Here is a 27,626-nt window from a genome sequence, read left to right as displayed (position 1 = left end):
TTAGTGCAGCAGAAGTGGTATACCTCTTTCCATCAGGCCAAGACAAATAAATTATGTGGAGTATGTATTTTCAGGACTGGACTGTAGCAACTTCACTGAGAATTAGGGTTAAGGACTCACACTTATCAAATGGCTCAAGCAAAGAGGGTTATTCATATTTTTAACATCAACATGAACGCCAACCTGCCCAGTGACTGTAGATAAAAATTAGTCACTTGGCTAAATCTGGCACATTTACATTGTAAAATAATGATATTGATTAGTGTGTATTGTCAATGTTAAATAAACAAATAAAGTAAAGAATGCTGATCTAGACAGGGCTGTTGTGGTGACCAATTTTCAACAATGCCACGCCTCACCACAGCTATATGCAGTACCACTCCTGGAAGTAGGCATTTGTGTAATACATTAACACTAAAAACTCCACATGGCAGACAAGGAACCCACACAAGCATACTATGCTATACCAATAAGAGTCTATGGGTAAGACTCCTAACGCTACTTTCGCCTACATCTGTAACATGATCAAGTTGTAAATTGTTCTGCCAAAGCACCTGCCGTATGTCATAAATGTAAATAGGAATATGCCTATAATTTTTCATTAGATGTGTCCACCCGCTTGTTCAACATTTTACTACTGTGGTTTTACAGTGATCATATCAGCTCTAGGATCAGCTCCAACTCTGCCCACACATAAAAATATCTTTATAGTAGGTTACGTTGGCCACTGATGCATTGTGATCAGCTACCTGAATGTCTGTACGAACAGTAACTGAGCTTTTTTGGAGCAAGATATAGTTGCTTGATTGAGAAAAGAGTTTGTGAGATTTATGGCATAACATTCTTTAAAAATCATTCAAGTGTTTTTGAAGCATTTAGTAGCTTTTAACCGAGACCTCCTCACGTTTGCACGTGTATACCAATCTGTTTCCAGCAGGTTTGTTTTGGTTGCAGCCCCATTTTGAAAATCACCCAAACATGCCAAGCTAAAACAAACTTTCCTCTCAAAGTAGGCAGCTCTTGGCCATGTTAAGAGACAAAATGAACCACACTCTGACAATGGGCTGAGGTCTGGCTTGCAAGATAAAGATCAACTTTAACACAAAAGCTGTGCCTAAGTCAGCAGTGCATCTTGATATCTTCCATAAGTATGATCTTCTTGTATTTTTCAAAACACCATAACCTGCAGGGCAGCCATGGTCCAACTTGTTTTTAAACTATGAAGTTCTTTTTGTTATGTGTTTTAACCACCAAACAGTACTAAAAGCTTTTCATTTCCAATTAGGTTTAATATACAAAAAAAATGTTTTTATTTACTCTGTTTTTTTTTGTTGTTGTGTTAAGTGGTTAAACATAAAACCTGTTTATACTTTGCTAACCTTCTGATTGCTATGCTACCTGTCCTTACTCAATAGATCACACCATCCTCCAGATGCAGTGATCGACTACAGTAAGTTGAATCACAGGTAAATATTGCATTTGTTTAACAAGTGTCTAAATACAACACCTCATTTTATAGAATTATGACTAGATAAATATACAAAAAATGATCCTTTTTAATGACATGAAGATCAGCTATAGCACGTAAATTAAGAACCACAGATTTGCCAGCTAAGACACTGAGAAACCGCACCACACGTGCCTGCCCTCACCCTCACTCCGAGATCCATTTGACAGCTTTAATGACTGCACCTGTTTTGACAGCATTTAGGATTCGCTTCTGCATCTAAAACAGAGCGATTAAAAAGAGGAGAGCGAGTTGCAGACGCTGAGACGGGGCACAGGGTGACTTGAAAGGGAGGAAACTAAAGAGCGAGGTGGAAAAATGACAACTGGCTATGCCACTAAGCCCCCCTCTTTCTGACCACATGCAGGAATCTGACAAATTGGCCTAGTTTTGGCTTTAATTAATCACAGCATCCTGACAGCTACCTGAGCCTGGCTACATCATTAGGACACAGGAGAGGAGGGATGAGCTGGGAGGATTCAGTTCATTAACTCATCCACCACTGTTTACTGTGCTTTTACTCAACAACGGACGATATTATGCACAAACCTTTGTAATTGTGCACATTTTTTTTCTTGGGGAGATGAAGGTAAATTACTCTTTTGTTTTTGTTTCTAAACCAAGAAAACAGGACCAATTAATTTCTATAGCACAGAATCACATACCAACTTTTTTCCAGACCTGAAAGTGCGAGATCAGTTGGAGACAAAAAGAGAGCATTCATATGATTTACTGTTCTTGCCAGTTCACAGACAAGCCGTGATTGATCACAGGGAGAGTCAGCGTCTGTTTGGTGTCAATCAAACACCGCTGTCTGCATTTAGCTATACAAAATGTGCTACTTGTGTATTTTCAACCATAGATCATAAACAGTCATACGCAAGTCAGCTACTCGATGCCGTTTCAATTTCTGCCGTCTGTCACTATACAGGCGACGCAGGAACAATCAAAACAATGGGACATGTCAGTGGACATGAATAACAATGAAAAGTGTCAGAGCTGATTAATAAACGTACTGTCAGCACTCTAGTCAATCTTAAAGGAATAGTTAAAGCAAAAAAACTAATTTACAATTTTCCCCAATTTTCCCCTTACCTAAACGACAAAAGTAGCCACAAACAGTAGTAACGGCATCTTGAAGCCTGAAATATGTTTATTCTTTTGTCTTTGTTATAGGTAACAGTATGTTGCACAGTGTCCGAAACCCCATAAACAAGTCCACAATATTCTTAAAAGTTATTCACAAAAAGGCTAAATCCCTCAGCTTTCATAACCATATGTATTGCATGTGTTCAAATTTTTCTTTTAAAATCTAAAAAAGTATATGGTTTTAATAAAGGGTTTTATTAAGCGACGCCATAGTTTAATCACTTTAGATTACTGAAGAACCTTTCAATGGATGTTTCTTTAAAGGACCAATTGTGAAGAATCTTTGCAACATATAAAGTTTAAATTTCACCATATATTCCACACATTCAAGCCAAGTGTTGTTTAGTAACCTTTATTTATAAAAATGTACGGCAATTGCTGTTGTTTTTTTGTTTTCAAAGGGAATAGAGCTTGATCTGGCAAATTAACCAAAACAAATAAAAAGTAAAATACATGTTGGCATTTTTTTTTTAAAACTGCACAACATATTGTGCATTATTACACCCCTACTATAGTTGATGAGTGGGTGTTTGGAGAGGGTGAAGATCATTTGGAGAAACTGAAGGACATTTGGAGAAGGATGTACGCTAATGTTAGCATGCGTGATTGGCAGCATTCTCTTTATTTGCATCATCCTACAAAAGGGAAGTGCACAGATCAGCTCCAATCACAGGGGCAAACATGCTTTGAAAAGCAACGTGAAGCAGGCAGATAAAAGAAGTAAAGTCAATCACTTAGAATAAATTTAACCAATCTGACGCCTCTCACACACCCTTCCTGTATATACAGATTTCACTACAGACATCATTATATATAATATCTGGTCAGACAGCATCATCATTAGACTAGAATAAATCAAATACACTACCACTAACATGAACAGAAACAAATATGTACCATCAATAAAAACAGTCATACGTGCTGACCACAAATAGATAAATACTTGTGACAATAAAAGTACAGAAATGGAATAAAGTATAGCATTGGCTACATATAGCAGTTATTTTTAGCTCTCAAACTAGTAAAAGATGCCATTAGGGAACATTTACCCAGCAGATGAAGAAGGTTTGTGGAAAGAACCTCTACATCTAAAAACACAGTTTAAGAAATTTTATAGGCGCCAAGCCAGAAAGAAAAAACAGATAGCTGAAGAAAATGGCCTCATACAACCAGTATTAAAACAGATGAGCATACACAAATAACTGTGCCACGGCTTGTGCTGACATAGTTAAAAATGAAGAGGAATGGAACCGATGTAAAATTCTCTACATGCTGTTAATATTTTATGAGCAGCCGCTCTGACACTAGGCTGTATATCTCTAATTTGAGCATAGCAGGCTGAGGGAAAAAGGCAGAAAAAGCAAAAAGCAAAAAGCAGAGGAAAAGCTGAAAGATGGAGTGGGATGAAAAAGAAGGGAAGAAGAAAGATGGAAATAAAAATGGAGAAATGGCAGAAAAAGCAGTGTACTTGGAAGATGTAGGGAAAATTTGGTAGTCAGTGTGATGCACAAAAGCACTTGAAATGGCCCATTTAACTGCGGCGGTATTGTAGCGCTTCCCCGACACCTCATTTGCATACTCCATGATGGCTGAAGATGGATGGAAAAGATCAGCGTCATTGATATGAGCATTTTATCAAGGTTACGTTATCCTCCAAACTCTTAACCTCTCTTTATCTCTCTCCTGCTGTCAGAATATGAAGTTATCCCATGATCTACTCCAAGTATAGAGCCACAAAAAAAGAAAACAATTAGAAAACACAGCGGTTGTCTGATGAAATCGTGAAGGCAGGATGATGATGACGCTGTTGAATGGGGTTTTCATTTTCATTACAAATACAAGTTGCACAACAAGGCTAGCCACAATTAGCTTTCAGCTTTCATTTGCTATTGTCATAATAAATGCAATGGAAAACAGACACCACATGAAAGAATAAAATTATGCTGAACACTAAATCTACTACTGTTCCCCAAATGTCCCAACACTGGCATTTCTACACAGCAGGTGAGAGCACATATGCTAGGGCGCACAATCTGTGTATGTGTGTGAGAAAGAGAGAGTCTACATACATTAGGAATGAGTCAGAATTTTAAAAATAATCAAAAATCCATGAAAAAACTGTAAATTTAAATTCTTTGAAATAGCTTTTCTCTAGTGTTATATGTCCTTATGTTATATAGAACTATGAGATGTCTCTGCTCCCCCAGAGAACAGTGCAGAGTCTGCAACTTACGTTCTGATCAGAGGTTCTAATCTGTTTAGTCCAAAGAAAGGAACACAGAAAGAGTACTGCAGCCGTCTAAAGGCACACAAGATAAGAAGTGCCTCAACGTGCAGCAGATTCTTCAAAAAACAGCTGTAGCACATAGTAAGCTTTGCAGAAAAGTGCCGATAAACATCAAGCTCAAGCTTTTTACGCTCCATTTGTAAAAGTTTGATGGAATAAAACTTTCAACATGACTTAGTGAATTTATCAAATTGAGTGTCAGCTAACTAACTCTTCACAAACTGTCTTTCCAGCTAAAATATACTAAATACGTAGCTAGGCTAGTAATGTTATCTGAGGTGAAAACATACAATCAGTATATGTCTGTGTAAGACTTCAGACTGACTCTTTTCTCTGTGTAAATTTCAAGCTACATCACCTACTACGGATTTGTTCTCTGAGTCTGCGTTTCAGCATGTGAATACTAAAATGAGTAGCCTATATAGAGCCTATCTATCTATATAGCCTAAATAGAGTCATATACTTTTTTGGGGGTATTATACAAATATTTTTTAAATAATGTCTTTCGAATACCAAATTTTACTCAAAAGCCCATAGCTAGTGTGTTTGGTGGGCACTGAGTGTAAGTGTGAGCATCAGCGTGTACAGTGGGAAGTGTGTGAGTGTGTGTGTTCTCCGACCCTGCTCGTGCTGCACATGACTCATGCCTGTATTTCAGGCCACCGGTCATAAAAATGGCAGACTTTACCAGAGAGAGACAGAGAAAGAGACTGCAAGAGGGATAAAGAATGAATGAAAAATAAAGAGAGTTAAAGCAGGCAAGGAGAAAGCAGAGGAGAAGAAAGAAAGGTATAAGGAAAAAGAGAAAGAATGATAAAACAGACAATACCAAAACAGAAAAAGAAAAGCTTTGTGTCTCCACAGAGAGAGAAACCAATATAAAATTTGAAAAATGACACTATTAAAATGTTAAATGGGAAGAAAAAGCCTTGACGATATTCAAGTTCAATTTGACCAACACTACATGCCATTAAAAGTTGACGGGGCTGTTCCATAGCTCTTTGATGTCAGCATTCAAACTGTAAAAAAAATCAACAATCAAAATAGCAAACTGTTCACCGCAACAAACAAGAATTAAATAGCATTATGAAGAAATCAAAAACACAAAAGCTAAAGTTTTCAGTGCATGACATAGGCCTGTCATGATCATGAAATTTTAGTGGACGATTAATTGCCATATTTACACTCACTGAGCACTTTGTTATGTACACCTTGTATCTACACTCACTGTCCATTTTATTACTTACCATATAGGAGCACTTTGTAGTTCTACAATTACAGACTGTAGTCCATCTGTTTCTCTGCATACTCTGTTAGCCCCTGTTCTTCAATGGTCAGGACCACCACAGAGCAGGTATTATTTGGATGGTGGATCATTGTCAGCACTGCAGTAACACTAGCGTGTTGTCAAGTCAAGTCAAAGTTTATTTATATAGCCCTTTTTTTCTAACAGGCATTTTCACAAAGCAGCTTTACAGAAAAAGCTGGGTCCAAAACCCCATGAGCAAGCCAAATGGTGACAGTGGCAAGGAAAAACTCCCTAAAAGAGCAAGAGGAAGAAACCATGAGAAGAACCAAGACTCAAAAGGGGAAGCCATCCTCCTCTGGTCAACACCGGATAGCAAAACAATAACACAGGAGCAATATGAGCAGAGAATAAGGTTTTACCATTAGTATAAAATTTTAAAGTACAGAAAATGGGAAAAGCAGCTGTAGCAATGGCTATGATTAAGTAGTTTGAGTCTGTGCATGCAGTGGTATCATCAGGAGGATCAGTGGCATGCAGGTGAGGTTTGCACAGTGTTGTACTGCAGGAAGCTCCATGGTGGTCCAACTGGTTGATGGTGTGTTAGTGTGTGTTGTGCTGGTATGAGTGGATCAGACACAGCATTGCTGCTGGAGTTTTTAAATACTGTGTCCACTTATTGTCCACTCTATTTGACACACCTACCTTGTTGCTTAACTTTGGAGATGTAAAGTTGATAGCTCATCTGGTGCTGCAGTTTGTGCTAGTCATCCTCTAGACCTTCATGAGAGGTCAAAGATGCTGCCCACAGGACATGGTTGGCGAACTATTCTCAGTCCAGCAGTGACACTGGGGTGGTCAAAAACTCCAGCAGCTCTGCTGTATCTGATCCACTGGTACCAGTGCAACACATACTAACACATCACCACCACGTTAGTTTCACTGCAGTGCTGAAAATGACCACCCAACACCCACATAATAACTGCTCTATGGGGTCCTGACCATTAAAGAGCAGGGTGAAAGGGGTCTAACAAAGTATGCAAAGGGACAAATGGACTACAGTCTGTAAAACTACAAAGTGCACCTATATGGCAAGTGGAGCCAATAAAATGGACAACAAATGTAGATACAAGACAGGCGTAACTAGTAAAGTGCCCAGTGAGTGTATATTACAATGTATATAATTGCAATTAACAATTTATCTTCAAGTCTTTTCTTGTTCATTGTATGCAAATATTACAGACAATTCTAAAGTACCCAAACTGGCTGATTAGCTATCATGCTTCCTAGCTATGTTTACGTAGCAGCTAACAAAGCTAGTTGTAGGTTGTAGTAGTGGTGTGAGGTTGTACTAACATAGAATTATACACTACACTGTTGTGTGTACACATACACTTACATAAATGTCTATAGTTACATACAAATGTGAAGAGTCAAGAAAAGTTAGATTTTTTTCCTTAAATGTGAAAATATCAGTAAAATACGCTAGTTCTGTTAGCATACATGCAGAGAATGACAGAATTAGCAACACAGCTCACAAATAAACAAACATTACTTGCACTGCTTTTTAAATGTGTTATAGCACAAGTTAGATGTTACACCGTTTTATGTTTTCTTATGACTCACCATGTGATTTACTGAAAGCACTTACTGTTTTCTTTTATTATTTGTATTTGTACCCAACACACCCAATTTACATGTTTTGCTTGTGCTGATTGCCAGAATCTTAAACAGCTATGAAATAACTGTCATTAGGATATTATGTAGTAATTATGACAGGCCAAGATTTCTGGATTTCTTCTATATAAAACCTAGCCAGAAGAAGGTGAAGTCTTAGAGTAAAGCTTGAAACTTATCTTGGCATGATCTACTGTTCTGTGCTAATTTAGCACTGCTAAAACAGCATGAATCAACTTTGGAGTACAAGTTCTTGGAGTATGTTCCTGACAATCAACAGCACAATACTAAAAAACCAAAAGTATATAAAACTAACTAATGCACTTGTAAAATTAGCTGAAACTAAACTGAAATTAAACCCGCCCCAAAAACAAAAAAACAAAACAAAAAACAAAAAAAAACAATGAAAATAAGAAATATTTTTACTTTTTCAAAATAATAAAAAACCTGGCTGGCATGCGTAACCTTTTCCACAGTGGAGTCCTGGAGTGACCTTCCAAACAAAAAGCACCTGTTCCCACTCCCATAACCCGCCAGTACAGGTCCATTCAGCAGGACAATCACTGCTGAAGTGCTGAGTCGGCACTACAGAGAAGATGGCCACCATTTAGAGAAAACTACCAAGACTTAACTGAGCATAACTATTGCTGGCCCAGGCTCTTTATGAACATTCTGGAAGAAAAAGTAGCACCTCATGCAGTATTTATGGTGATGGAGCCTACAAACCATTCAGTATCAAATATATAACAGCACTCAAGGAGTCTGGAAACAAGCCAAATGCAATAGTAATTTGGGCCAATGTAAGCCAATAGTGCTAGCAATTCAAGACAAAACTTTAAAATACATTTTTTACATATATGGAAACTCAGCTGCAAAAAAAAAGGATCATTTTAAAATGTATTGATTTTCATGATGTCCCAAAAACCAACACATTTACATATATCCACCTATTTAGCAGTGCAGTCCTGCCTACTCACATTACAGTTACAAGGAGTGCCAGTTTGGATGGCCATTAAACAATTTAATAACTCAAACAATTAGCATTATTTTCTATGCAATTAAAAAACAGTAAACCTGATAATAAGACTAGTAACTTAAAGGGCTCTAAATATTCTTCTAAAAATTAAGTCTTAAGCCAAGTGACATATCTAATCTACACCCACAAATGTGTTCTTTTGTAGCTACTCCTGCAAGGTTGAGCTAGCTTTATCGAATGATTCCATGATGGCACAACTGTTGATCTTTTCCATTCTAGTTTCCAGTCTAGTTTCAATTAGCTAAAACTCAGAAGCACAGTGTTTAAATTTGAAACTAAACACTGTGTATAAATTGGAAACTAAACACTGTGTAGAGACACTAAACTCCAACCTAAATTCATTATATTGAATATCAATATTGATATTTTTGTCAGCGTTCTGTTAGAGAAGCAATCTGTAAGATTTTTGTTTTAAAACGTTCCAAAATTAACTAAAATGATTAACAGAATGTGAGGAAATAATAGTTTTGAAATTATGTCAGACATCTACGTTTTGTGTTGCAGAGATATCTACTGAAGTTAGCATGCTAACCAGCTAGCCCCAGCCTATCCTGCCTTGTAATACCACTTTGTACCTCAAGAGACAATAGGGAGTCACTGTAGCGTCGAGTCTGCCATCAGACAAAGGATAAGAGGATGAGAGGATAAAGAAGTAGCACACCACCTCTCAGCAAGAAATCACAAAGAAAACAAGTAACATAAGCAAAACGAGTTAATATTGGTGTTGCTTTCCACCACTGGAGACAGCTCTTGGCGAGTAAAGGGATGAAGTTTGATGCTGAACTTGTAATGTTTCTTCTAGACTTGTAAGTAAACAGAGGAAGGAGTGAAGAGGGAGGAGGAGGGACTGTGTGGAGTATGAATTTGACAGGTTGCGTCATCTTACATACTGCTCCCTTAAGGTTGTACAGCCTCGCAAAAGTTGCTACAAAAGAAAACGTCCATAAATGGAAGACGGATAGTGCAATTTTTTAGACCAATTATCCAGAGCCTGTAAACAACAACCAGTGGTGTCACACTGTCAAATTAAAACAGTTATAACAAAGAGATGATTAAATTTTAGCCCATTACAGCATTATCCTATTTATTTTATACTAATTCGGGGCTGATGTTTTACTGTTGCATTGTGTCTTAAATTTTTTGAGAATCAGGCTACTGTTCCTTTAGCTCTGCTGCTCCTGAGGCACTTGTGCATGTGTGTGCGCCGGGACTGCGGCCAAAAATGCTGCGCTCTTCTGCTCCCGAACATTTGTTTCCTTTTGGGGGGTGTGAGGCTCCATGCGCTTCCTTGAAAAAAATGTTCCGCTGCCACCAGCGCTGCGTGCTGAGGGGCTATTTTAAGATCCCCACACAGACACCTGAGATTGGACACTTTCAGAGCCAAGCAGCCTGTTAATTGGTGTCAGTTTTGGTAGAAACTTGTCATGGCAGAAAAATCACAAACCAGTGAGTACTATGCTATGGCTTTTTTTTAAGCACAGGTAGTATTTTAACACTGTTACACTGTCAGTTACAAGTTTGGGACACCTTGCTATCTAGTGAAATTAGAATTTTCTCACTGTTATTTTCCAGTTAAGTAAGGAAAAAATACCTTCAATGTTTTGTTAGTGGTTACTTGCAAATTTTTTGGGTATATCAGTGCTCTGCTTCATGTTCATCAAAGAGTGTTCTTTGATTTGAAGAACAGGTTTTTCCTAAATAATGATTTGACAGTTTTCTTTTCTAAACCATTACTAAAAACTACATACTGAAACTCTTTTGGAACAAAGGTGCTTTAAACATCTGAAAGATTTGAGTACTGATGAGTGCTGACATCACAAGGGGATAAATGGTGTGGTCTTTGGCTTTATTCCCAATTTTGTTTTCCTCTAAATAAACCTGCTTGGGTTTTAATATGGTCATTTTTAGCAACTAAAAACTAAGCCTGGTAACCACTTTGAAAAGTCAGTGTTGAGCCTTGCAGGTAGCCACTGTATCAACAAGCCAGTCATCAACCCAAACCCATTTAGCAGTGTTCGTGTGTGCTGTGGACAGAGTGTGTATGGAGATGACTGATTGCTCTAGTAAACGTTATTCCTCATGAACATTTTCCCCTCAACACAACAGGGAGACAGGCAGATATAATGAGAGACAGTGGCTTATTACCGCCATATATTAGCATGTCTAATTATGAGCGATTTGCATAGACAGGCAATTCTTAAGGGAGAGAAAAGGAGAGAGAAAGAAATAAGTGGAGTGAGACAGCAAGAGAACAAGGGTAGGAATGCGAGAGGGGTGAAAGAGGCTGTAAGTGAAAAAGAAAGGCAGACAGACAGACAGATATACAGACAAAGAGAGAAGTAAGGGATGTGAAGAATGAAAGACTGCTTGTGAAAAAAAAGCAAGCAAGAAAGAAACAAAGAAACAAAGAAAAAAGCAGAGTGAGGGAGGAAGAGTTATGCTGAAAGAGAGGAAAAAAGAATGATAAACTGAAAGAGAAATAGAAAAGTGACAGAGAAATAAGGGAAGTGAACAAGCAAGAGAAAAAGGTGAAAATAACAAGGAAAGAAATAGAAAGAAAGAAGAACCTCAGTGATGGTTTAGCAATTTATCCCGCATGATACTGCACCATATAACAAAGATAAAATAATCCGCATGGTTCAGATTTCACACTGTCAGTGCACCTTATAAAATGCAAACATTATCCGAAGCTGCCTGGTGACACACATTTAGGAGGGCAGACATCACATCTGGATTTGATATACTCCAAACATCTGGTCCTGCAGTGAGCGTTTTCCCAGTTTCAATCAGCTTTAAAAGAACGACGGCTTTGGAGAAAACTGTGTACGCGTGTTTATGACAATAATGAGAGGTTATTGTTAAATCTGGTGCAAAGTGGCTTTGATTTTATTTTCTACGTTTTAGGTACACTCTTAAAAACGAAAAAGTGTTCTTTGGAGGAATGCAGTAGAAGAACTATTCTGTGTTCCCCGAAGAACCTTTCAATGCATGGTTCTTTGAACACTCATTTTTGTGACTAAACACTGTTAAAGTTTCAAAACTGTTTAAAAGAGGTCCTACAACAAACAGGGCAGTCAATTGGAAAAGAGCTCATTTGCTTATCAGTCATAAAGGCACAGTAACAGAAACAACCTGCTTCATTTTAAAGGATCGTGGCTCAAAGATGTTTATCTAAAAATAAATTACTATTGTTTTCAGCACATAAAACCACACAAACTTTCCAAGTGGACCTCAGGGAACCTCAGGGAAAAGAACAACAGCTTTGGATAAATTGTGTGTGGGTGCTTGTTACTAAATAGTGCCACTATAACAAATGAAAAAAATAGCAATATTTTTATAGCAGTAGTAGTAGCAGCAGCATACTGCCTTCTGCCATGTGCGTTTCATGGTACAGCCCATTTGTTATAGTTTCACGGCTACACTCCCACTCATACAGCTACAGCAAGAACAAATAATCTTAGCTTAGAAGGCCAACATTTATACACACTGCTTACCACAGCATACTGCCTATAACATTAACATAACATGGGAATGTAATATAGACGTGATCCTGATGCATTCCAGGTTGGAGAAAGCTTACTAGCACATGTGAAGAGAGAGATGGATGAAGAGAAAGGTGAGAGAGAGAAAGAGAGAGAGAGAGGGAGAGAGAAAGAGAGAGAGAGAGAGAGCGTGAGAGTGAGAGAGAGAGAGAGAGAGAGAGAGGGAGAGAGAGAGAGGGAGAGAGAGAGAGAGGGAGAGAGAGAGAGACGTGTCAGAGGGAGCATTTTATAGTGTTAAATATCAGATGCAAATGAAAAGAGAAAATCTATCATAGCTGTAATGTGGCCTGAAGGGAGAGGGGCGCACGGTTAGGAATGAGGGGAGAGAGGGAGTACAGTGATGTATGGAGGAGGTGAATGAGAGGTGAAAAGCGTAGCGAGGCGGAGGGAGGGAGGGATAGAGGGAGGAGAGGAAAGAAAGGAGGTGGAGGGAGAAGTAGGGGGGGTCCTGCCAGACTCCTAAAAGCCCAGGGCAAAAGTGGAATAAATGTTGATTAGTGTTGATTTTGTCCAACGAGCACCCGGCAACTGACAGTGCGACTAAGCTGCAGCGAAAGGCAGCCATTAATCTTGGTCTGGTTTAAGTTGTGTATATTAATTTGTGTCATTTCCACTACCCCTCTCTCTCCACCCCCCACCGTGTGAGTCTCTGGCTCTTTCTTCCTCTCTTTCCCTATGTCTCCCTCTCTTTCTTTTTCTCTTTCCTATTCTCTCTATGTCATGTCTCTTTCTTTCTCTCTGCCTTATTTTCTCTTTTTCACCCTCCTTTTCTTTTTCTCTCTCCTATTGTCTATCTTTCTGTTGCTTTTTATATTCTCTCTCATCGTCTCTCTCTCTCCCTCTGCCTGTCTCGCTTTCCTGATCTCTCTTCCTCAATCTTTTCACTTTTTCTCTCGTCTTTCTTTCTTTCCCATTCTCCCTCCCTTTCTTTTCCTCTTCCCATTATCTCTCCCTCTTTTCTTTCCCATTCTCCCTCCCTCTTTCTTTTCCTCTTCCCATTATCTCTCCCTCTTTTCTTTCCCATTCTCTCATTTTCCGTGTCTTTCCCATTCTCTCCATTACTCACACTTTCTCTCTCAAGATCTGTCTCTCTTCTTTCTCTCTGCCTTATTTTCTTTTTCACCCTCTTTTTCTTTTTCTCTCTCCTATTGTCTATCTTTCTTTTGCTCTTCATATTCTCTTATCGTCTCTCTTTCCCTCTTTCTTTTATTCTGTCTGTCTCGCTTTCCCGGCCCCTTCTTCCTCAATCTTGTTTTTCACTTTTTCTCTTGTCTTTCTTTCTTTCCCATTCTCTCTCTCTCTCTTTCCCTATTTTCCATTCTCTCTCCCTCAATCTTTTCCTCTTCCCTTCGTCTCTCCCTCTTTTCTTTCCCATTCTCTTTCACTCTTGTTTTCTCTTTTCCATTCTCTCATTTTCTGTTTCTTTCCCATTCTCTTCATTACTCACACTTTCTCTCTCAAGATCTGTCTCTCCTCTTTCTCCCTCTCTTTTCTTCCAGTCTCTCTCTCTAAGTCTCTTTTCTTCCCTCTCTTCTTCAATCTCTCTTTATCACTCTCTGTGTGAGGGCTTCTGCATGCCTGTTGGTGGAGTGTGCTCATAGCAGTGGGGGATAAGAGAGGAAATGAGATTCCAAAACCTTGCATTAAAGAAAATGAACTCCTAAGGGGGTTGGTATGGCAACTGTATTCTCACATTTGCAAGAGAGCAAACAGCAAACGTTTGTTTTTTTTAAACGCACGTTACAAATTTGCAGATTTGATTAAAGTCGTAGCGCATTAAGGATGCGGGGGTTAAAAAGCGTGCTTCTTACAGGGGAAAAAAAAAAAGAAAAGAGCTGCTGGTGGAGGTTTATGAAAAAGGAGCAGAAAGCAAAAGCAAGCAGAATGATAACATCTCCAGTGTGTCTATGTCTGATGTGCTGAACATTGTGTCTTGCTAATATGGAGGCAGCAGCAGCAGCGGCAAAGCTGATAAGAAACCCAACCTGCCACTGGTCCACAGCCAATCACACACAGCTTTATATGTGTGGCAGGTCACTGTACAAGAATGGCTTTTATTATAATCTATGTGAAAAAGGAGCAGAGGGCATGCAGAATGGGTTTATAATATACAGTCCACAGCAGGTCAAACAAACAGCACAGATGATACCAGAATCATATCAGTATCGGCGGATAATTGTTTAAAATGATCATCATCGCACAGATGTTTAGATTTGACCAGTGCTTTGAACTATTTGATTACACTTTTATTGTACTCAACATTTCATTATTTTTACTGCACCCCACTTAGAGCTGGGCGATATGGCCAAAAACGTTATCACGATAAACAAAATTCATATCGTTCTATATCGATACATATCGCGATAAATGTCAAATCATGATTTCTTTCACGTTTGAAGGCTGATTTTGTTCCTGGGGGGTTAATTGTGGTTTTAAACTAACACTTATGGTCCGATCATGACAAACACTCGGCAAAAAGTGGAACATTTCACTAATCTGTCATGGAAGAGTGGGAGAAAGTTTCTGAGCTGTTTTTATCAGCTTGAAAAGCACAGCTGCAATTTTTGTAATGATTTAAGAAAGAAAACAGATTATTTTTAGCTGTCTGGTGACGAGCACTTGGCTACCCCGTTACAAATGCTAAACAAGTGGCCAACAACAGTGCTAAACTCTTTAGTTTCTCAACAACGTCAACTCGGTTCGGTAGGTCACTGCTGTCACTCCTACCACTTCCATGTCAGAGCATATCACAGTATTCAGACACCAGCTAGCGACGACTGGGTTTCTCTCTGCTATCGCAGTAGTTTAAGGGATGAACGGCAGTATATCTGACGTTTGCTGTGTAAAAGCATTATCTGCAGTGTGAATCTCTCACACCAGACACAGAGTCCTCCTTTTAGGTATGTTTAAACTGAAAGCGGTGATTTTGTGTCTTCTTTGATCTACCGTATCATCAAGTCACCGTGTTTTGCCGGAGCGCTGCTTCAAGTTAGCCAGCAGCTAAAAACAGCTAGCCTGGAGAGATAGCGCTCTCCCGCTCTCCAATGCTTCACAGCTTCCTCAGTTTACTTTCGAACATGAACCCACTTCTTTCTTTCACTTTCGTTGCTCGAGAATACTAAAATATGACGGTTTGGCGCTGTAACACGGCGCTGTAGACGTGATTTAACACCGCTAATGTTGTTAGGATGAATGGAAAGAGGTGAGTTCACCGTAGGACAGTACAGGTACACCACTGACCTCGTCACTCACACTCGGTCACAGGAGAACAGATTGCCGATAAAATCCACTCAAACAGGAACTGTATAACTCCGCGTTTCAGCCGTTGCTAAAGTATATTTGGCGACCCTTTTTTTTTACTCGTGGCCCCCTCCCTCTCTAATCAAGTCGAAAAAATCGGAAGTGCGCCCTCTCCTGGCGACAGCAGAGTAGTGTCGCTTTCCTTGCAGTAGAAAACGCCACCAGGGCTTTCGCTAAAACGTGGAGGTGTGAGAGTGGTGTATTATATCGAACATTTATCGAAACTGTCTTATCGCTCTATCGAGGAAAAGTTATATCGCGATACTTATCGTTATCGTTTTATCGCCCAGCCCTAACCCCACTGTGATTTTACAGAAAGATGGTCCTAATTTATATATACAATTTTTTTTGTCTCAATCTATGTTTAATTAAGCAAGTACACAGAAATTATTAGCATTAGAATTTGTACAAATATGGCATATTTAGGTTTGGTGTTCAAACTTTCACAAATGACTGTAGGTATATGAAAAATAAAAGACATTGCGTTGTCCCACAAGTCCCATACCAGTGCATCCCTAAGATGTAATTTCTAACTCAAAATGACTAATCACCAGAGAAAAAGCTAATAATTTAATAACATACAGGACAAAGCTAGACTATACAACCAAAACTAGTTTGCAGCTTAAATGGAAGCTTTTATTCCACTACGTTATTGAGAATGTTTATATTACACATTTTAAATATGGCTGGCAATAATGTAGTACCATAACATCTTACACACTTACAATTACAGTTGTACAGTGATTAAAGCAGAGCATTTCTTAAAATCATCTTTACAAATTTCTCTACATTTTCTTTTTTCCCCCCTCACTGCACATGCCACACCTAGTGGGTTCGCAACTGATGCAGATATGCAATACGTGCAGAAAAATAAATTACATTTGTAACTCATACAGAAAGTCAATACATACATGGACCAAACATTCTTTTGCACAAATATCTACATTTGTAAGTATAATTTACCTGAAAAAAGTAAGCAAACCAGTAAGTACATACAAGAAAATAAACAAATGCAACTGCTCAACTAACAGAAACTCAAATGAAGAATTTTTTGACTGATGTCAACTTTCAGAAAAAAAAAGAAAAAAAAAGAAAAACACCTCACACCACGACAGGATGCAAATGTGTATATGATTCTTAGCAGTGGAAAGGAAATATGTCTATCAACGTTCCTTCCTGCCAAACACTGCGTGTCATGGCCCCTCTCGTACAGCAACACACACTCCAACAGCTTCATCCATGTGCAGCCTGTACAGCTCGATCTATCGCACTGAAAACTTGATGTCATAGTTAATTACCAAATAGCATCACAGTTAAATTTCAGCAATTAAGCTTCTTAATATGATTAACATGTCTCAATTAGGCCACTGACAATTTGCATAATTCATAAGGTAATGTGATTGTGCTCTGGTGTACGCTCGGAGATAACAATACGCTAAATGCTCTCCGTCTCTCCTGACATCTATGTCTGTGATTGCTAATCCCATTTTTTATAAACAAAGAAAAAAAAAATACTTGCCCAAGCCATTTTTTAAAATGCACACTTGTGACAATGGCATGTATTGTTACAATGGCGCATACATGTACATATACATATACATATATATACATACACATATATATATATATATATATATATATATACACATATATATATATATATATATATACATATATATATATATATATATATATATATATATATATATATATATGTGTGTGTGTGTGTGTGTGTGTGTGTGTATGTGGTATGTGTTGTGTGTTATATATATATATATATATATATATATATATATATATATATATATATATATATATATATATATATATATATATATGTGTGTGTGTGTGTGTGTGTGTGTGTGTGTGTGTTGGTCTATTATATGCAGAATTAGGCTTTAGTGTTTCCGCTTGGAGGATAATTAGCCAGTACAACTGAGGAAACAGCTGTGATGCCCAGCTCTCTCTCTTTTTCTTTCTTTCCTCGGAGGCCTTGCTGCATCAGCATGGTGGAGAATGAAGAGAAGACAGACAAAAGTGGCCCACACTAGCATTAGCACTGGCCCTGGCCCAGCTGTGTGTGTGTCAAAGCCAGGCAATGACGGCGTTTCTGACCAGACACAAACACGCTCAGTATTGACAGAATGTAAAATAAACGGTTTCGGGCCACCAGTTTACAGCGCTGTGGCTCCGAACCCACAGAAATCAAACACCTGAACTGACAGCAGGGAGTTTACGTAAGAGGGCAGGTCAGAACGCAACAGTACTGGGCCTACTCTTTTACTCCATTGCATGGGTGAATTTGAAAAAAAACCCATAAAGGTTACTTTTCCCAAAAATATATCTCTTCAAAGATGTTTTTACAATAGTCATTTTGCCCACATCTAAATGTATGTGGACCCAAACTTCAGTTCCTCCTTCTCATAACTGACATACAGTCACTGTTTAACAAAATAATGTAGCTATAAAATGCAAAGTCTATAGGAGAATTAAAAAAGGTATAATGTGTGTTTATGTAATGCAATTCTGTTCCAAGATATTTCGAATAAATTTTGTTGGTGCAAACAACTGCTAACACAATATAAAGAGCCGGTGATGTTTTCAAAAGGCACAGAAAAAAAATATACAGTTTATAGTAGTAGTATAGTAGTTACTGAATAAAAAACTTGAAGTTTAAGGGACAATCACATGTTGTGGAATCACTGAAAAATAAAATACAGTTGAAGTTAGATTTACTAAATGTGTACTAACACTTCTTCACAATTTAACATCTTGGTCCACATTTATCAGTCAAATAATCCTATTGACAGTTCCTTACGGGTAGGACCGTACTTCACGGCATCAAGCTCACACAAATTTTGAGGCATGACGCATTTCACTGTGCATTACTGCTTGTCTCTGTTACCAACAACTACATATGTCTTTCATATTAGTTTCACAGCATTTTCCAAATAATAGAAGTTACTAAGTTAATAACTAAATAATAAGTGTACAGTTTAAGGAGTTACTTACATGCCATGAAATCAGTGGAACTTAAGGAAAACTTAACATAAAGTGAAATTTGGTAATTTCCAAAATCTTTTGGATTTGGAGAAGAAAAGCTACTTTATTAAAATACTTTACTTTCAACTTCACATCAAGCATGTATTGCACCTTGTCCTTATTATCAATAACTAAATAACTTGCATATTATTTTCATGGTAAGAGTATCTGCACTAGCTCAAAAAGATAGCACTTTTGTACGCTGCTCCAGTTAAGGGCATCTGCTGAAGTGCAGGACATGTAAATGTATATTAACACCTAATCACTAGCATAACAGCTGATTCGTAGTTATAGTTTTCAAATAATCCTGTGGATTCTGGAGGCCCATCCAAAAGGATCGAACTTTACTTTCAGCGTCAAGCTCAGGCTGACGGCCACAGTTCCAAGCCCACTGTGATGAAATCATGCAGCGTATTTCATTTCTTCGAGCATTCCTGCTTGTCCTTGTTACCATCAGTTCGTCCTGAAGGTGAAACGAAGCGGCTTTGTGCCGGTGCTGACTGAGAGGGGCTGGCTAAAATGATTTACTCCAGCCGTAATGAGCTATAGAGCAGTAACTGTATACTGTGACTGCTGCTGTGTTTAGCGAAAGGGAGCAGGACAGGGATCCCAGTGGACTACCACAACCACACACACACACACACACACACACACACACACACACACACACACACACAGTAATCATATCTCTGGCTCGTTTCACTCTTGTCAAATATTCCTCGCCTGCCCTCTCCTCACCCCATTCTCACCCTTCAAAAAATAACATTACATCACCCCACAACTCAACTTTTATAAATTGGTCGTCCCCCCTAGGCGTGAAACCGTACGCTAGTCAAACACACGCTGCAAGAAAAGTGGTCCTTTGTTAAACGAGGAAAGAAAAAAAAAAATCAAGTCAATGTGTCTGCTTTAGTGCGAGATAAGCAAAACACCAGAGGACTGGTGGAGTTGGACATGGGTTTATAATATTTAGATTAATTAAGATTGTAAGATGTTGGCGGTGATCAAATCAGCTCCTTTTCATTTTCAATATCTCGATTTTGACGTTGGTATACTTTCCACTGTTGGGATCCAAAAACAAGACTTTGTTTATTATTAAAAAAAAAAAAAATCCACAAGAAACCATGTTTGGGAGGAAACAAAGAACTGATTTAGTACGCAATTCATCTTCAAATGTCTGCCTATGGAGGTTAAATGGAAAAAAACATGCAAATGCAAAAAGGAACAGGCTAGTAAGTATGTTAACAGATTCTGTAATGGCTTCATTTAGGAAAGAAAAAAAAGAATTTAAAAAACCTCTGAAGTGAAAACCATGTTTTTAAAGAAAACTGCACTCTAAAAGAGTTCCACACGGTTCCAATGTTCCATGATTTCTAATAACAGAACCCTTTTTGGTGCCATTTTTGAAAGACTCTTTAAAGAACTCTATACACAACAGGTTCTTTATACACACTGCTGCTGCTGCTGCTACTACTACTACTACTACTACTACTAATAATAATAATAATAATAATAATAATAATATCTACACAATAACATTAACTGATCATAATATTGTGGAGGCAACTGCAGCATAATTACAATGGCATGCAAAAAAGAACCTTGTTCTTTGGTTCTTTATATAACCATTGGCATTACTAAACACCCCTGAAGAGTGTATTTGTATTGCATTTACCCTCTACAGTACTTCGGAAGCAGACGCTGAAAAAACTATAGCAGTTATACAGTTTTGTTGTTTTTTTTTCCTTTCACAGCTTCATAGGTTCAAGGTAGTGTCAGAGAACAGCTGGTGACATTAGGCAATTGGATGCCATGACACCATTCCTAAGTGCCTGGAGATCCAAGCGTTCATCTCTTTGAGACTAGCTTCCAAGTGTCAAAAGCTGAGACGAAACCAGCGGCGCACACACACCAGGAAAAAAAAAAAAACACATTTGCACTTTCTCCTTTCAAGTACCAGCTTGGGTTATGTCATTTCCTTGTCTTGTGCAGGGTAATGAAAGTTGTGCCAGTTGTGAGAGTTTGTGAGTCTGTGTGTGTGTGTGTGTGCGCGTGCGTGCGTTTGTACATAAATGTCCTAATTTTGTAGAAAAAGGAGGAAAAACTGAGCTAACCTACAGGACAAACGAAATAGTGTTGACTTTGTAAAGGGCTTTTTACAAAAGCTTCACGTTTCAGTTTTTATGGATAAGTAGGGCAACATCAATGCGGTTCAACTTAGAATTAAGTTTAAGATGATAATAATAATTATTATTACATATAGGCACTTACATGTACATAATATAAGCAACATATCAACATTGCACATAGACACTTAATACAAATGGAATATACTATTACATATAGCTACTTACATATATACAGCACATATGGGAAATACGTATGACCCCTCACCCTAAGATTGTATGAAAGCAAGCATGTGTGTGTGTGAATGCGTGCACAGGGGTGGAATTGTCAGTGTATTTTTGGAAAGTCTTGCTGGGCCAGCTCCTCACTAGCTCCACTTGGAGCTGCACGCTCCAGGGATTAGAAACACTCTGACAAGACACGGCCATTGTTTTCACCGCAGAGTTTTTACCAGCTGACCTTTCTCTTCCCCTTCATAACACTGTTCCCACAGTGCGCCACAAGAAGATGGCATTCAATACAAGGTTCAAACAAGGCTAATATAATAAGGACTACACTTCTGTACTTCTCTAACAGACTTGCAAGTTAATGGATATGACCAAGCACATTATGCTTGTGGAGAACTTTGTTCGTACCAGAAAATAAAAGTAACATTTGCAATATACACTGCATTGGTACAAAGAAAAAAAGACTGCATTATCATACTTCTTTCCACTACTTGAAATATTTGAGGACAATTACAAATGATTAATCATTTGTAATTTTGCATTAAACTGTAACGAATAGTATCCAACACACACACACACACACACATACACAAACACACACACAGAAAAAGAGAGAGCACGAGTGAGAGAGCAAACACTTTTTTTAAATAACACTCTTCATTGGGATGAGAGTGAAAATATGCAAGGAATGAAAGCTAGCAGTGAAGAAAGAGACAAAAAAGAAGAAAAAAAAAGAAGAAAAAAAAGCAGGAGTGTCCAAGTGAGGGGGGAAAAAAATAAATGCACCACCAGACTAAAAAAAAAAAGTGTTCCTTCTTCCTTCTATCCATATCACTGCTTACATACTTATGGTTAAAAAAAAGAAAGAACAAATGAAGAAGAAGAAAAACAAAGTACAGGTCACAAGGTCAGGTCATGCCCCACCACCACGTACTCCCCTGCAGGTGTTGACCGTCACCCTGGGATGCTAGTTGTGAAAACACACACACACACACACACACACACACACACACACCCCTCAAACGGCCCCAACACTGGCTGGAAAAACCAACTGGACCAAATTACAAAGGCTCAATTTCATATACATATACATACATACACAAACACATATACACACACACACACACACACACACACACACACACACACACACATTTATATAGATTGAGCCTTTGTATATATGTAACGTATGTATTCCTAACAGAATACCATGTGAAAACATTTACTGCACAGCCAGTAAAGCCTAAAAGATTTCTTGGCTGCAAACATGTAAAAACAATTTCACAAATACAGAAATATATACAAGTACCTTCAGTCCTGATAGTTCCAATAGCTTAATTATGATGTTAATGCTATATAATCTTTTGGACTACTGCAAACTAGGCCGTTTTAAGTTTATAATGAAAATGTGTAAACACCTAGATAGAACAGCATTCATAGCTTTACTGTAAAGAATGCAAATATTTTGTTTTATATCAGTAGCTAAAGTTTTAACACCTGTAGCTTATACATACACAAAGCAATTTCAAGCAAATAGTTGACAGAATTTTGTTTTGACTTGTAATATGATGGTTTATTACAGCAGCCCAGTTAAATAGACAAACTCAAATAGAAAAAAAATAAACACAGAACACTACAGACTGCCATTTGTATTATAGTCTATGTACTTGCTCTAAGTGCTAACACAGCAGCATGCTAAGCGACACTGACGTGAACACAGCTACCAGTCAACCTTCCTCATCATTTACATATACTTATGTACACAGAAAAAAGGAGAGACAGCTTAACAAAGAACGTACCACTTTTGATCATCGCAAGGTAAGCGTCCTTCTACACTAGTATAAGAATGAAAGGCAGACAGGGACAGGCATGTTATAAAACATGCTGCTGTGCTGCCTTTTTTTTCCACTTTCTACTTTTCTATTTTATGGAGATGCTTTCATTATAACTGATTCTACATTCTTGTGTGTTAAACCTCTGAAAATTGAACTAATAGTTGTGTTCATCCTTTTTATATTTGCATGTAGATAAAATACCACATGCTGAAGGCTTTACTTCGCTAAAAAATAAAAATTGTCATTGTAAGACAATGTATATACAGTTCGATACATTGTGGTAACACTGATAACATTACATATATTGTCAACAATACTACCATCTGACTTGTGTCATTCTTGTCTTGATACCAAAAAGCAGAAAATAAGCTTTAACATAATCCTGTGATAATCTGCTTTAATGTATTCTGTCCTTACGCTGGCTGTAGTGCAGTGACCGGAATACACAGCCTTCACAAGACTCACTTCAGTACTTATTTTTACTGAAGATCAAAAATCAAGCAAAAAACCTTTAAACATCCAATTTTTTCAGTAGTTTGAAAGTGATCAGTGCAAAATAAGACCAAAAAACTGACAATTTGGTTAAGTTTGTGGCACACTTCTAAAATTCCTGCTCGGTAGTTCTTGCTCCTCATATATCTCAAAGACAAGTATTCCAAATCTACAATTATTAATAAACAAATCTAAAACAGCTGGACACTCAAACAAGCTGGAGGAAAACCATGCAGACAAAACACAGATACTTTTTTTTTTCCCCCCTCCTCAACAGTCTCCCTGACAAAGTCAAAACTAGACAAGGTATTAATCAAATATTTTAGCCAGCCTAAGCTTCATAGAGGAGCAGGGGCAGCGGGATTTCCCTGAAGGATTTTTCATCCAGTTATACATGAAGCAGCCAAACTAAACACACTTCACTCTCCACGGAGAGAGCAAAACAAACACACCTTAAAATCTAAACCTTCTTAAAACCCCACACCATCACTCAGAGTGTGTACCTGCATTGTCTTCATGTGTATATGGGGGTAACAGGGGGTCTAGTGTTTACCTATGGGTCGGGTCAGGTCGGGTGTCATTCGAAACTGACTCACTCTGATACCAGTGATAATTCCTAAATGATTGAGACCAATACTTCATGCAAAAAAAAAATTAAATAAAATAAATAAATAAATAAAAAAGCAGAGAAAGACAAATCATGTAATTAAATTAAAACTTTCATATTTTATTAATCAGATATTATATTTATTTAACTAAGAACAAAACTATGTTTTTAGATACCCAGCTAAATCACAGGGCTTAGCGTGGCTGCAATGTCACTAGTCAAGTGTGCCATGCTTATGAGACGGAATAAGAATGTGCTAAGTAATCTGGTACAAAATGACAAAAGTAGCTTTTAACATAAAACTGTATGTTAGAAATTGGTTTTATTACACATAGTTTTGAATTACTTTTTAGCTAAACAACAAAAAACAAAATTAGCTCACTAGCTAGGGAAATCATTGAGCTTAAAGTGTTTGCTGTGTAACTAGTCAGGCACAGCAAATATGCCAATGAGATGGAACCAAAGAAGCAACAAGAATTCTTCTCTAAAACGACTCCATGTACGATACTCCACCCTACTCTGAAAGAACTAATGCACTGACTTCACATCATTTCCACACGAAAATACATTCATCAACACGATTATTCCAAATGTAAACAAGCTGAAAGATACATTTCTTTTGATGTAATATTTCTTCATGTAGAAATGATGCACACAACTGAATCAAATAAATTCAATATGTTGTGTTTTCAGCGTAGCCATTGGCCTTGTTGAGATCGCGGAGAAAGAAAGGTAAGCTTAAAGTAGAGCGGTCTGGAACAGGTCCATGTCACTGTGTGCTCTGCGTGAGCTTGAACTTTGAATGAACCTGAAGAAACGTCAGAGAGTAAAAGCTCCACGCATAACTGCGTCCTCCTACCCCCGGCACCCTTACGCCAGACGAAAAGAGAGGAGTGAGAAAGTCAACAGGCAACAAAAGCCCCCCTGCACACTGCGGCCGTTTCAGCACCATGTGGACAGGGGGCTGCAGAGGGGGTCCGAATTCAATAAAAACATCCTGCCAGGGTGGCGTGGCAGCGGAGGAGAGAGAAAGAACAAATGGAGGAGCGAGAGCCACCCACAGCTTCACAGCTGGAAAGAGAGCAGTCAGAGAGACTCTGGAGATTTTGAGAAAAAAAAGAAAAAAAAGATATCTCCTTTATCCTTCATCTATTCCGTTTTATTTCATGCACTAATGACTGTGAAACACACCAGAACCGTTTTCACATCAAACTGTTGGGAGATAGCATCTCAATATCTCACAGTCGTGAAATTCAGTGCAGTTTCCTTTCCTCAATGCTCCAAGAGGTTAAAACAGAAGGAGAAATATATTGCTAGCGAGTCAAAACAACTGTGAAGCTTATCTGGGAATACGGGAAGAAACAAGAATAAGAAAAAAGAAGAAGAAGACTCCTACAAGATCACACCTTTTTTTTAATATTTCAGCTACTTGTCCACTCAGTTAGTCTGGTAATATGGAAATGACACGTCACAACATAAATTAACTCGCAGAAATTTCTCCCCCTGTGACAGTCCCCAAAATGTTTAAACACATGCGCATACACACTGAGGAAACACTGCACCTGGTAATTCAAGCCCACCGTGCTTCATTTCAACAAGCACTTAATATCATGTGGGGAAATTTCACTGCAGCCAGTGACCACAGCGTCCTGTCCAGGTAAACACTCTCTAGTGTTTGACAAAAGCGAATGACACCAAAAGACGTCAGGAATGTTGAAGCATAAGCAGACATTGAGAGACTGAAAAGTAGGCGAGGTGGTAAATACAGGATGGAGCAGACTTGAACTTGGAGCAGACTTAACGAAAGAAAGAAAGAAAGAAAAAAGGAAAGAACCCTTAATAGAACCACAACTTAACTATTTTCCGAAAGTAATACACTATCTTCCTCAGGGTCCACTTTATAGGAGGAAGAGTTTAGAATGCTTGGACTTAAGAAAGACCAAAATAAAGAAAGAATGAAAAGAAAGTCTGAAAACTCTCAGTAGAACCAAGACTTTTTCCATATTTTTGCCAATTCACATCCATTAGCACCAACTTTGAAGTAGACTTATATCTGTTCATATGCCATTCACTAACAGCCGTACTCACTTCATCACAGACACATGAAATATCTGTTATTAAGCATAATTTGAGGCTATAGTTTCTGGAAAGCCATCAAAAAACCCACTACACATTCCTGATCAAACAATGTATCAGATACATATTTGACCTGTTTTTTTCCTCATAATGTTAATACTGTAATAATGGTGAATTACCTCAGCGTTGGTGTTGTAAGCTGCGAGAAATGTTAATTGTGACCTCTTGCAGATTTTAAATACAAGCAAAAGTGAAATCATTTGAGTAAAAATCAATTATACAAATTACAAAACATAACTGACCTGTTTTTTCCTTGATTTCACACAAAACGTTAAAAAGCGCGGGCTTCATCCTGTGACAGTTCAGCGCGTGCTTCCTACAAGAAAAGGGGCGGGGTTAGAAATTTTCCTTGCCTTTAAAAAACGTTAGTAAAACACTTATCCGGTTTTTTTTAGCTACTCAGTGTGTAAGCTATGTTTGTTGTTAGCTAGCTAACAACAAACATAGACCAGTTGCTCCTTATATTTTTAATTGTTTTTGTTCATTGTTTGTGGTCATTCTTGCTTATGCTAATTACGGAAGAGCAAATGGTCTACTTTGCTAATCAAAACATAGTAGCCAATAACTTAAATCAAATTTAGACCAGCTGTTTCTGATGTCTTTATGATTATGATCATTATTAATACTATTAATGATAATAATAATAATAATAATAATAATAATAATAAAAAAATAATAATAACAATAATAACATTTCCATAGTAAGCTAACAAGCTAGCCACGGACAGACCCTTATCCTTATATCCGGTGGTGAAAAGGCGTCAATTTTGCTTGATTAAATGATATAGTTTCCTCAGGAAAACTCAATATTTCGCTTATGGACACTGTAGTCCAGACTAGGCTGCAAAGGAGGTGATGCGAGCTTGTGGCTCAGTTTCAGCCTTGTCAGTTAAATCACGTCTTGGCTGAACTGTTCGTCTCTATCGCTGTGGAGTTGGGGATTAAATGTCAGAATATACAGCGCTGTTGTCTATCGCCTGCCATTGCTGCACACAGTAAACCTTCCTGACAACATGGACAAGAGAAATTATGTTACAGGTCAATTTGTGGTCGGATGTCTTGTCAATAAATTGTCACACAGATAATCAAGACTTCACCTGATAGCAATACAATGATCTTACCACAGGCTATCTTTCATACATATAAATCTGGTTAGTATTCTTAAATTCACATGATTTAGAAATTCTACATATCAGTCATTCAGGTGACACTCAGGTAAAATGCATAAATGTCAGTCCACACCTATGTAACAGCTACATCACTTAGGTAATTTTTGGTGTAAAGTGAGGAAATAAAATACACTAGCAAGAGCTAACATTCATTTATTCAAAACAGCTTAGCATTTACAACTATAGTTTACATTGCATAAACCACTTCAGTAAGTTAATCATACATTTAAAAGGGGAGTAAAAAAAG

At 38.0% G+C, this 27,626-nt stretch overlaps 1 protein-coding gene across 4 annotated transcripts in view; it reads right to left on the bottom strand.

Annotated features, from left to right (window-relative positions):
- pbx1b (pre-B-cell leukemia homeobox 1b) overlaps positions 1–27,626 on the bottom strand; it is a 95,672-nt gene that overhangs the window by 67,168 nt on the left and 878 nt on the right. For all 4 annotated transcript variants that reach the window (XM_036571443.1, XM_036571445.1, XM_036571444.1 and 1 more), the window contains exon 2: positions 26,453–26,526. In XM_036571443.1, coding sequence (XP_036427336.1) covers positions 26,453–26,526 — 74 coding nt within the window. The remainder of the gene's footprint in view (positions 1–26,452; positions 26,527–27,626) is intronic.

This window comes from Colossoma macropomum, unplaced genomic scaffold, assembly GCF_904425465.1.
Source record: "Colossoma macropomum unplaced genomic scaffold, Colossoma_macropomum, whole genome shotgun sequence".
Lineage (NCBI taxonomy): Eukaryota > Metazoa > Chordata > Actinopteri > Characiformes > Serrasalmidae > Colossoma > Colossoma macropomum.
The sequence above is the reverse complement of the archived record's forward strand: the minus strand, read 5'-3'. Positions and strand labels throughout refer to the sequence as shown.